A 13,333-nucleotide genomic window follows, 5' to 3' on the forward strand; every position below is an offset into this window, starting at 1 on the left:
AGATAAGCCAACCAAATCTTAAGCAGAATTGAGAATAACTATGTACAGTAAATGTGTACCTCTTTAAAACATTATAGTAGCTGCTACTACATTTGCCTATAATTATTTCATTATTTTATTGCAAATTATCTAGGTATTTAGCTTTTCTAAAAACTTTTATATTTCACAAAGTGATTCAGAGAATTTAAATTTCTGCTATGTACTAGGCATTCTCTTCATACTGGACACTGGAGATACAAAGATGAACAAATTAGATGCAATTCATGTCCTCAAAAAGCATATTTAATTAGCAAATTTTAACCATTTAGGCTATTTTTAAAGTGTTTAAGTACCTTTCAGATCCTTTATGATTTGCTAATTATTTGAAATTAGTTTTTTTTTCCTTGAGAAAGTATACAAATAATTTCTTCCAATGTATCACTTCCAAAGCAGTATTCTTCTGCAAGTTTGAAAATTGAAGAATAAAATTCAGGATTGCATCCTGATCTTTGCAGGGGTAGGATAGAATCTTTGATCAATTATTGACTATTAATTATGATGGATGAATAAGAATTTGGCAGAAGGACAACATGACATTCCAAGCAAGGAAATAAAATATATAATAGTAAGGATTATGAAAGAGTACAAGAATTTTAGGTGTAAGAGTTTAGGGATTTCTATATCACAAGTTACAAGATTCTAGGGGAGAAAACAGAAGAAGCTGGATAAATAATAAAGGCATAAAAGCTACACTCAGATAATCAGGCAGTGACATGTGCCTATATATCATACGCTGTATTAGGCATTAGTAATACAGAAGTGAGCAAAATAGATGCCATGTCTTCAAAATATTAATTTAACTTAATTTAACATTAATTTAAGCCAAACAAGTATTAAACAGGTAGATACAACATTTTACTAGCATTATAATAAGAAAGTGCCAGGTATGCAAAGATATGGGCAGTGACCTAAACTAATCAAGGTCCAGAAAAAGGCCTTATTCTACAGGTTATGGATATTTGTTGGATTAAACATGTGCAATCACTTTAAGAATGTGTATCTGAAGGGACTGTGCAGCATGGATTGGAAAAAGAAAGACTGCTGAGGAAAACCACTTAGCTGGCTATTTCATAATTCATGTGAAAGCTAATGAGGACTAGAACTAAAATGGGCAATGATTATAGAGTGAAGGAAGCCAATGTCCTAAAGAGTGTGAACTGACAGATTATAGTAGCACTGAGGACATGTCAGAGAAATCAAAGATGGTGCCCAGATTTCTGGAAGATTGTTTGGATGTTAGTATCACCAGTTGAACTGGATTTATTTGGGAAACATTAAACTTTGGGCACCTGAGAGATATCAAGATAGAAGTATTTAAAAGCAGTTATACAGTTATAAATCTGAAGCTCCTGGAAGATTTCTGGGTTAGAATTTGTGACTTATGTGTATATGGGAGGGACTTTAAACCATTTAGAAAGCTAGATGAGAGGAGAGGTAGGTCATCATTTAAACGCCAGGAAACGTACAGGATTTACACAGAAAGCTCATTTTAAAAATGCATGTCCAGGTCTCATTCCAGATCTATTAAACCAGGGGGAAGGGCACAGGTACTTATTTTTTAATTAATAGTAACAAGAGGATGGTATCCAAAATGACTCCATTTCATATTATGTGAAATAGAAAAATTGCAGTAACTGCCACATAGAGTTATTAGTTGTAAAGGATATCACATAGCTTATATTAGGTGCTCAATAAAATATGCTATTTTACTTGCTATTATTTGTACATAGTAAGTGCGCCCTGCAGTCAAAATGGAACCCAGGTGCCAGTCTTCACTTTTTTTTTCTCTCTCTTTATTTTTTCTTAAATGTTACATTAAAAAAATATGAGGTCCCCATATACTCCCCACCCCCCTCACCCCACTCTTCCCACATCAACAACCTCTTTCATCATCATGGGACATTCATTGCATTTGGTGAATACATTTTGGAGCACTGCTGCACCACATGGACAATGGTTTACATTGTAGTTTACACTCTTCCTCAGTCCACCCAGTGGGCCATGGCAGGACATACAATGTCCAGCATCTGTCCCTGCAGTAACGCTCAGGACAACTCCAAGTCCTGAAAATGCCCCCACATCATACCTCTTCTTCCTCTCCCTACCCTCAGAGGCTACCATGGCCACTTTCTCCACATCAATACTACAATTTCTTCCATTACTAATTGCAATAGTTCCATGGTAGAATTTCAGTAAGTACACTCTAATTCAAATATACTGCTCTTGCTGGTGCTTCTCATGTAAATACCTAATTAAAATCTTAAATTCAGAAGGAAGATGGAGAAAACTTAAATTCAGAAAGAAAGGAGAAAATAAGGATCCAGGAAAGGATATTCTTGAAGATAGATTAAGGAAAATAAGGATATTTATATTTAATATTCGTTTCTAAAAGAGGGTGGGAAAAGGAGAAATGTATTAAGAGTAAATATGTGATGAAGCCATGAATATAGACAAAGTTTACTACATATGAGTTTGATAAAAGTAAGAAAACAAGGAGTATTAGGTAAAAAGAAAGTGAAGACTAAGGTTTATATGTACACACGTGTATGTGTGTGTGCCTGTGTACGTGTATGCTTGTGTGTGTTAAGATAAGGAAAGGAGACCTAGTTAGTTAAAAAAGGAACTAGGAGAAAGAAAATGGAGAACGATCAAAGATTAGGAAAAAGTGAGATTGGTGATGGAATTTTGTTTTGGATAAGCCAGAAAGAAATAGAATTAAGAAAACAGAAAAAAACATTTTCTTTTAATCTGGAAGTAGATAGGTTAATTATAATATGCATTTGGAAGAAGAAAGATGCAAGAAGAGCAAGGAAAATGCTAAAAAAATGCAAATATTAAAATGTACTATAAAGCCACTATAATTAAAACAGCGGGTAATTTTGCCTGAATAGGCAGAGAGATCAATGTAACACAATAGAAAGTCTAGAAATAGACCCAATTTCATGTGCAAATTTCTATCTGATAAGAATAGCATATAGAATCACAGAGGGGTAAATGCCTATTTTAATAAATAGTGTTACATAAAAGAAAAAAATATTTAGGAAAAAGTAAAAATTTGATCCTTTGATCCATTTCTCACCTTACACACCAGGATAAATTCCAAATATAACAGATGCTTTAATGTGAAACATGAAACCAAATGCATACTAAAGAACACAGGAGAGAATTCCTCTCTAACTTGAGAGAGACAAAACTTCACTAAAAATAAGTTAAAATCTGTACAAAATAATGGAAAAATACAGAAAAATAATTATATTAAGAATACTAAATGTAAACTGAGAAAAAATATCTGCAACAAATATCTTAGTCAATGTGTCAATATCCCTAATATAAAAACAACCTCTAAATATATTAAAGAATAAGAACAGATCTAAAATTATCAGAGAAATAAATTGCTTACTGAATATGGCCCTTTACATACTCAACCTCACCATAATGGGAATGTACACTGAGATACCATTTTTTATGAGTACCAAAACATCCAAAAGTTGATAACATTCTATTGGAAAGGTTTTAGGAAACAGATTCTTTTGTATTTCACTGGCAAAGATAGAAAGTGGTACATACCTAAGGAGGAAAATTTGGCCAACAACAAATTATATCTGCACTTAAATTTAATCCAGTAGCCTCACTTTTTGAAATCCATCCCAAAGATACACTGGTAAAATATGAAAAGATGCACAAATATAATCATTAATTACAGGATTATTTGTAATCACAAAAGACTGGAAATATCCAAATATCTACCAAGAAGAGGCTAGATAAATAGACTGTGGTACATCCACACTATGGAGTATTAAGCAGCTGTTAAAAGAAACACTTCCTACAAGAGTGATGTCCACACACATGTTAAGTGAACAATGCAAAATGGCATTCCCATTATGGTGAGGTTTATCCTTCCAGTTTGAAAATGTTGACGGTATATTTTAAAAATGGAAGGATAAACCATAAATTTTAAAAGAAAAAGATTAAACCACAAGAAAGGGAAATAAGAATGCATAGCAGTGAAGGTGATAGTTAAACTTCTTTGAATGTATCATAAATTGAACATGTGAATTTGGAACCAAGTAAATATTTTATTTAAAACAAAATTAAATTCTAGGGAAAACAATCTCAAAGCATTGAAAAATAAATCAACTATATATCCAGTTTGTGGCAAAACTACACAAAGAGGAACTATTCCAAGTCTTAGAATAATTTTACTATTTATCATTCTCAGTATATGACTTTACCTCCTACTATCATAATATATCACTATCAAAATATCCACAAATTTACTGCATTCAAAAACACATATCTTGTTCCCATTTCCAAATATTTAAAGCAAAGGTTCCAACTGGGATCCTTTTCCTATATTTTCAACTTCAGTAACAGCTGTCTTAGTTTATAAACATGCTCACATCTCCCTGATTAAATACATATATGTACCCTCTTTTCACTTCAATTTGCATTTAGTTATCTCCATATTTCTTGCCTCTCCTTCATATCAAACGTCTTGAAAAAAGAAAGTCTATTGTGGCAGAGACTGCCAGTTCTTCTTGCCTTTCTTAATAATAGATCTGGGTCACAAATAATGAAAGATACTTTCTTGTCAATGGTATATGAGTGGACATGGTATGTAAGAGCTGGTTAATATCTTTAAGGAGAAACTCCTTTCCTCTCTGGTCCCTCCTTCCTTCCAGCTGGATGGAATGTGGACAAAATGACTGGAGTCTCAAGCAGCCATCTTGGGCCATGATATAACCTTTGGCAATGGAAGCAGATGGTGGAACAATAGGATAGAAGACTGAATTCCCCATAACACGGTGTTTCACCAGCACTGAACCAATTCTCTCAAACATACTGATCTGCAAGAGAGATAAAACCTTCAACCTTTTTAAAGGTATACTTTCTTTGGGTTTTTCTGTTATGTATGGTCAATCTTAATCTTAAAAAAATATATATTTAAATAAACTATATACAAATTCTTACCTAACCCTCACTCATCAACCTATTCAAATATAGCTTTCACATATACCATCCAACTGAGGTTGCTCCACCACGGATGGTCACAAGAATGTATCACAAAACCTTCAGTACTATTGCAAACTATGAAATCTTTCCTTCTATTTCTCTAGTTTTTCTCCTATTTCTTTAGTCCAGTGCTTATTGATATTTTTTTTCACACCATGAAACACCAAAAATTATATTTGTAACAAACATTGGAGTAACAGATAAAACCGCTTGTGGCTAGAGATGACCAGCCTGAGGTATAGCTCTGACTTCCTCAGACCCCACCTGACCTTCTGAAAGTGAAAGGAATCAATGTCATAATAAAACCTGTAACCAGTCAATAGCATAACTAGCATACTAAGGCCTTCTTCTGGGTAACTCAGTTCTAAACAATTCTTTTCAGCCTCTTGTTTTTAGAAATTCTTCTTCCCTTAAAATTCCAGAAATATGGGTATTTCTCAGAGTTCTTTTGTAGGCCTTCACCTGGAGTGATTTTATCTAATCTTATGATTTTAATTAAAATCTATATGCTGAGGGACCTCAGGTTTATACACACATCTTTTTTCCTTTTTCTTGAGTACCAGACAGCAGAAAGTCAACTTCTTATTGAACATCACCCATTAGAAGTCTCCAAGGCACTAAATTCATTATCTTCACTCCAAAGATTTCTTCTTCTTCTTCTAAGTTCAGTGAATGTCACCATCATACACCCAGTGGCTCAAATGAGATCCCTCAAAAATCATTTGACTCTTCCCTTTCCCTCTCTTTTACATCTCATATTCAATAAGTCAAAGTAATCTGTTCAATTCTCCCAGAGCAGACCAGACCTACTCAGAAAAATAAAATAAAAATATGACCAAAGGTTAAATCAATCATAATATATTGTGCATAAAGTATTTCATGTCAAAAGTCACAAATTCCAATATTGACTTAAGCATATACTAGCTAAGTGACTCAGTAAAATCATTTATATTTGAAATCCAATTTTCTTACCTCTAAGCATTCTATTTGCTAATGCATTCAGTGAGCAGGCACTGAGTTCCTATGTGCCAGAACTGTGTAATTTGTTGGGGATACAAAGATGAGTAAGACATTCCCTTTTCCTCAAGGAGGGAAAGCCAATATGAAAAACAATAATTGCATTAAAACATGCAGATATCACTCCAAAAGAGGTAAAAATTGTGGGGTCTTTTGGGGGTGCAAGAAATCATACTATATATGTGTAAAGCATGGATACACATACAGTACTTAAACCAATATATAGTATATCTGTGGTATTAACTGAATGCCAGTTTGGGGCTTAGCACTTTATTATCATTATTCCATTTTTCCTCACAAAAAATATATGTGAGATAGGTATTATTATTTCCATTTCGCAGATGAGGAAATAGACCAAATTAAATACAGTGACAAATCTCCTGGCTGACCAAGAATGGAAGTTCCACGAGTGCAGATGTTTTGTATGGCTAGGTCATTGCTCCATATTCCTGGACAGTACCTGGCATTGAGAGGGTAGCCAATAATATGGGTTGGATGGATGTTTGTCAGTAGTAAATGGAAAAGTCCAGATTAAACCTGAAATGCTAGATTCCAAATCCTGTTTTCATAATCATTGTGCTATGAAAACAGGTGTCTAGTACATGGCTTTAGGATGAATTTATGAATCTTTGGTTAAATGAATGGATGGAATGGAAGGAGAGAGAAAGAAAGAAAGGGGGACAGAAAGAATTAAGGTGTATAGTATCTGTTCTTCCTGTCTGTAAAAGTTAGTGAGAACTAAATGAAGAAACCATAATAAAAAATAAATCCTAAAGAATAATCAAAAACAAGGTAGTTATCCTAACTTCCCACGGTTGCTGTAACACGGTACCTGTGTAACTTTAAACAACAGAAATTAACGGCCTCACAGCTCTGGATGTTAGAAGTCTGAAATGTGTAGGGGAGAATCCTTCCTTGCTTCTTCCTGGCTTGTAATGGTTTGCTGGCAAACCTGTGTCTGACTGCATCTCCTCTCACCTTATAGGGACAGCGGTCATATCGGATTAAGGGATCAAACTACTGTAGTATGACCTCATTTTAATTTGCCTAATTTCATCTGCAATGACCCTATTCCCACATATGGTTGATTCTGAGGTATGGGGATTACTGGGGAACACAATTCAAGCCATAATAGTACCTGATAGAGGCTTTATATAAAAAAATATATTCCCTGATGATTCTCTCATGCAGTCAGTTTCTATACTTTTGTATCACTAAGAGTAAAAAATTGTTATCTGCCACACTGTTTATAGGACCAGCTTGGGTTTAAGATGTTCATGAAAAACAGTAGGTATTGAATGAACATACAAGATTTTTTTTTAAAAAAAGAGAAAGTAGCTGAATAATTAACAAAAGTGCACATAAATACAGGTCTATAATCCCATAAGAAATATAATCATGCTTAACGTCATTAAATGGGTGGAGTGCCATTAGTGAACTTTTAAAATGAGGATCATTTTCTTCTTTTAATTTGCTTCTAAATGTATTAATGTAAGCTCTTGTGTCGGTATATGGACTCATCACAGATGAGTCTGAACTACATTTAAGTAACTGAAATATAATTATAGATTTCAATTACATATGAAATCCTAACTCCAATACATTTCAACTGTATGTCCTTGTACAAAGTCCTCTGGGCTTCAGCATCTTGAAAGGTATAATGAGATACCTTTCTAATTGGCCTTATAAGGAGTACATGAGAAAATGTACATAATATACATGTGAGAGTTTCTGGCATCGAGTAGGTACTCAGTAAATACGTCTCTTTTCTTAGTTCAAAGAAATACAGGCAAATTCTCCTAAACTTTATCTAATTTAATAATTAAAATGTGTTCCCTGTGTATATTGTCTCAAACAGAGACTTTACCAATAAAGATAAGATGAGAATGAATATATAATAAATTCTACTTTATTCTTAAAATCCATGATACTGACACTATTTTAGCTCCTGGTTTACCAAAGTTATATATAAAACCAAACCAAACCAAACCAAACACCTCTTATTCATCATTTGACTTTCTACTGGATTGACAAATTTTTTCAAATAAAATTCATACAGTAATAAATGTATATTTTAAAGTTATTGTTATATTATTTATTGAAACTGTTCTTACGTAGTTTATGTGGTAATGACAGATTAACATAGGGGCCTAATAGTTATTGAGACAGAGCTGCATGTCTAAGATAAAACACTATATGAGCTTCAATTTAAAGATTTTGAGGAATATTGTTTCTGTACCAAAAGAAACTAGACAAATTTTATAGAAACTCCTTATCTTTGGCTGGTACATTTAATTACTCATCAATGCCGCATATTATTATCTTAGGTACTAGAGTAAGATGTGGTGTGTGGGGGGGTGGGGGGGTATATAAGGGAGACTCTGGAGTCAAATAGACCTGAATATAAATCCCAGATTTGCTATTAACAAGCTACTTAGCAAATTATTTTATTTAGTTTCTTCATCTCTAAAATGGAAAAAAAAACTCTCTGAAAAAAGTTCTGGTAATTTTTTTTTTTTAAAAAAAGACAACGTATGTAAAGGATTTAGCAGTGTCTAGAGAGCTAAACTAGTACTTAAAATTTTAGCTATTTTAATTATCGATATACTGTTCTGTATAAGATTATATATGTGTCTCCAATTCCTACAAATTGACCTGTAAAACAAAGATTTAATTCATAAATTACTAAATTAGGGCCAACTACATAACCACTAATGGTAAGAAATCACAAACCCATATCATACAATACTTTTAAAGAGCATACCATATCCCACTGTAGAAAGACCCAAGTGTTTCATTCTATTTTTCACAAGTTCAGCAAGCTCTTGTCTTTCTGACCTCCTGTAGAGGTTCAGTCGCTGCTGGGTTATTTTCTCAGCTGTTTTACCAGAATGTTTTGGACCTTTTCTGCTCAGTCTTCGGGCCCACTGCATGCTCTTTCTCCGCAGCAAGGGATGGTCTGACTGGTCACTTGATGTGGAGTTGCGGTGGTTGCTGCGATGGTGACCTTGCTCTTTGGTGTCTTTGGTGTCTTCCCATTCCTCTACACTGATGGATATTTGAGACTTGAAAGGAAATGGATATTGACAATTAGATATTTTAGAAATAATCATATCCTGGAGTTGACATAATATTCCTTTGCTAATATTGTCATATAATTGTATATTTACTCATCAGATTTTCCACAATAAGAGCAAAATCATAGTCACTGATTCTAATGTTTGGTTACCAAAAATAACTTTGCATCCTAAAATACAAGTTTTCATGAGAATTAAAGTTTTATTCATGAGAGTTTTCTTGTCAAAATGACATCCCTAGGATAGAGTTGTTTGAAACATACAAACAAAAATATAGATATTTTATAATTTTATTCAAACAAAGCCCATGTAATGGACTTTAATAAATCTATGACAAGTTCCCACATGAAACTTAAATAGAAATTTTAAAATTTGTTTTATTTTTAGATTAATATTCTTAAAAGGTGTCAATTATTGCTCTGTCTATGTATGGTGCTAGAATGAACTTTTAAAAATGTGAATCTCTTTTATTCCCTCATATGACCCAGAAGAACATGATAAAACACTTTAAACTTATGCATCCATTATTCACTACATAAAATGCTTTTCTGTTTGAAATAGTAAAACATATTTTGGGAACTGTTCTAAGTATATTTTAAGTTAAAATAAGTTGTAAATGTTAACATTTCACAAATGTTATAGAATCGCAACTAAAACTTAAATTAGGTTACTCTTCAGAGGTGGGAAAAACAAGGAGCATATTTATAAAGCCAATTTTGATTTACTTTTTTAGTACTAAATCTGAGTTTTAAAGTATGAGGATATTTTTGATTATAGGACCTTAGAAAGTCAAAGCTTCCTATTTCAAAATTGTTGCTTCTCATATCAGGAAGTCATATGAAGTGCAACACTGATGAAAGCACAAAGTCTTATTTTCTGAAAACATGCACATACAAATGAATAGGTTCCTGACTTGTACTACAGGTAAAAGCAGCATTCACGATCTGCTACCTGTGTTTCCCTTCTATGGATGGAAGCTTGAACTTCAGCTCAACATGCATGCATTGCTGGCTTTCAAAATAATAGAATTTAAATTACCAATTTAAGTAAGGTCAGGAAGTAGAGTCTAATAAAATCCTCTAAAAATGAGTATAAATTATTGAGGCTTAGTCATATTTTAACTATCAGAACTTAAGTTGAAGGTATTATGACTAGTCTTACCTAAATACACTGAAAGCACTCTTCCGTAGAAGTGAAAATACATAAACTCTTGAATAATAAGTACCACCAATAAGGAATATCCATCTTAGTTGAGTAGTTTATAAATACTTTACAGCAAAAATGAAAATGTTAGTCCATTCATACTTTAGGCATTTGCTTACAGTTTTGCTAATCACAATTTCAATTTATTTGAAGTGAACTTTCTGTCCTTTTTTCTAGTCATAAGTCCCTGTAAGTAATAGTTTGCTTTCCCACAAATATGTTGAAATAGTAATTTTGATAGGCCAAATATTCAAGATAATATGTTTATATATTGTCAGGTATAATTCCTGTCACAGAACCAAAAGCTAATAAATATTTTAGGGGAGATTTTCTTCTCTTCGAAGTAGAGCATAAAATACTATTTCTCTTTGTGAATTTTTTTAAGTTGTGTATATCAGGTATTACATGAAACGTATATAAAAAACATTAACTGAAATTTATGCATATATTAGCTAAATACTACTGAAAGTCTTATTCATCAATGTTTTTAATTCCCCAAGGAAGGGAATATGGTGATTTATACATAAAAATTCAAAAGAATCATAAGTATTTTTCATAATTCATAAAATAAGTAAAATCTCTTTGCAAATATCACTTAAAGAAAAAGGATTGAGAGAATTCAGGATTAATTTTAAAAATCCAAACTGACAATACATCCAGAGATTTTTCTTTACATGTTTGATATTTGCATGACTTTCTCCCATTCCTCCAATATGACATAGTAAGAAGTACACTGGATTTATGTCTATTGATATGCAAATGTGAATGCTATTTCTGATGTGTCCTAGCTCTGTCCCTACAACAGAACTGCAATAACCTCTATGTAAAATAAGAATGATAATACCAATGTCCTACCTGTTGTGAAGATTCATGTTAACACAGTTAATACATATGGAAGACATTTGTGAACTGCTAACTACTATATATAAAAATACTACTATTAATATAAGTTAGTAAGAATTATTATTCACCTTATCAATAACATTGGTGATTAACATCAGTTATTTTATTACTGGGTGCTGAATATGTGTGTGTGTTTTAAAAGAAGTTCCATTTATAAATATACATTCTTGTTATTTCACCTTCTGGTTGTAATTCTTCTGCATTTTGAGTGTGATATTAGGATCTAGGGGAAACAATGTAGTGCTGGGAAACACAATGATGCCTTTATAGGACAATCTTTTCCTGCTGTAAAGCCAGTGTGATAAGAGTGGTTAAAAGCAAGGGTTCAGGCATTAAAGGGACCTGGTGTTAAGTCCTGTTCCACCAGTTTCCAGCTCTGTGTTCTTGGTTATGTAATTCAGTTTCTCTAAGATTAGTCCCACTTCCCTATCTGAAAAGAAAAAAAAAAAAAAAAAAAGGTCAGTATAGTATTGCTTTGCCCAAAGAGTTTTCTGAGAATTAAAGAGAAAATGAATGAAAAGTACATAATGGGATGCCTGCCTCAGCAAAGTTCAATATATATTAGTTAATATCATGACTTATAGAAAAGACAGTAAAACAGAAACAAGAAAAAGAAATAATTGTGAGGAGCATTTGAAAAAAAATAAATAGGTGTGAAAGAGAGGGATGACTCATAAGAGTTTTGGTTCCATTTTCTCTGTCGATGTCTATATTTCATGAGAAATCAGTGTTATCAACAAATCCTTGGGAGAAAAGTTTTCTTGGTTAAAATTTTGTGACTCTGAAGGGGAGAGCAAGTATTTAAAGTGAAAGTGGAGGTTTATTATTCTGCACTGTTTCTACAAATTTTTCTGCACTGTTTCTATGAATAGAGGATTTTAGTTTGTTTTTTATTTTTTATTTTTTTGAACTTTTGTCAGAAGCCTAATGGAATCATTGACTTGAAAAATCAAGATTTAATACTAGGGAAGCGGATGTGTTTCAACTGATAGAGCATTTGCCTACCATATGGAAGGTCCAGGGTTCAAACCCAGGGCCTCCTGACCCACGTGGTGAGCTGGCCCACGCGCAGTGCTGATGTGCACAAGGAGTGCCGTGCCATGCAGGGACGCCCCTGCATAGGGGAGCCCCACGCACAGGGAGTGTGCCCTGAAAGGAGAGCCACCCCATGTGAAAAAGTGTAGCCTGCCCAGGAGTGGCGCCACACACATGAAGAGCTGACTCAGCAAGATGATGCAACAACAACAACAACAACAACAACAACAACAAAGCAAGTTTCCCAGTGCCTCATGACAAGCATGTAAGTAGTCACAGAAGACCACACAGCAAATGGACACAGAGAGCAATGAGGGGAGGGGGAGCAGGGGGAGAGAAATAAAATAAATCTTAAAAATCATATTTAATGATAAATATTTGGAATGATAAAATATTTGTATATTTTATATGATATGCTTCTAAGAGAATATTTATATAGTTCGATAAGGAAATGAAAAAGTCATATGGTCACTCCATTTTTCATATAAATTTAAAATATCATTTTCTGGAAGTCATTATTTTCCTCCATTTATCAAACTTAATATTGTCAGAAAAGGCTAAAAATATCTATTCTAAAGAATAAGAAATAAAAATTTTATAAATGAGAAAATGTTTCTTATGTTTAAAAGAACTTGATTAATTAATTTATTTTCAGAGAGGTGAAAAATGTAAATTCATAAAATATATCAAACACTCTTCCACACTATACACATGCACACACACACATACACCCCCCATACACACTCTTGCACTGAAATGACTCATTTTAATTTCCTCTCAATTTTTCATTGAACAGGTTTTCATGTCAATGGTTATTGAGCAATCTGTGAAATAAAGGGATATTTTAAAATAAATCACTTCATCTAGTAGTCTGAAAATGAGTGTTGGTTATATGAATTTACAACTCCCTTAAAATTAGTTTTATGAACTTTAGAATAGGCTTAAACCTGTGTTTCCTGGTTTATGAGTCAATATATTCACAAGTATTGCTAAAGAAGAAAACAGAAGAAAATGAAATCAGGCATTATCTACTTTTAAATTCATAT

General features: G+C 33.0%; 1 protein-coding gene across 14 annotated transcripts in view; it reads right to left on the minus strand.

Moving 5' to 3' along the window:
• KCNT2 (potassium sodium-activated channel subfamily T member 2) overlaps positions 1–13,333 on the minus strand; it is a 452,321-nt gene that overhangs the window by 23,199 nt on the left and 415,789 nt on the right. For 10 of the 14 annotated variants that reach the window (XM_058274894.2, XM_058274893.2, XM_058274898.1 and 7 more), the window contains one exon: positions 8,834–9,134. In XM_058274894.2, the coding sequence (XP_058130877.1) occupies positions 8,834–9,134 (301 nt within the window). The remainder of the gene's footprint in view (positions 1–8,833; positions 9,135–13,333) is intronic. The other 4 variants (XM_058274897.2, XM_058274895.1, XM_058274902.2 and 1 more) reach the window with 1 other exon arrangement.

Source organism: Dasypus novemcinctus, chromosome 13 (assembly GCF_030445035.2).
Source record: "Dasypus novemcinctus isolate mDasNov1 chromosome 13, mDasNov1.1.hap2, whole genome shotgun sequence".
Taxonomy (NCBI): Eukaryota; Metazoa; Chordata; class Mammalia; order Cingulata; family Dasypodidae; genus Dasypus; species Dasypus novemcinctus.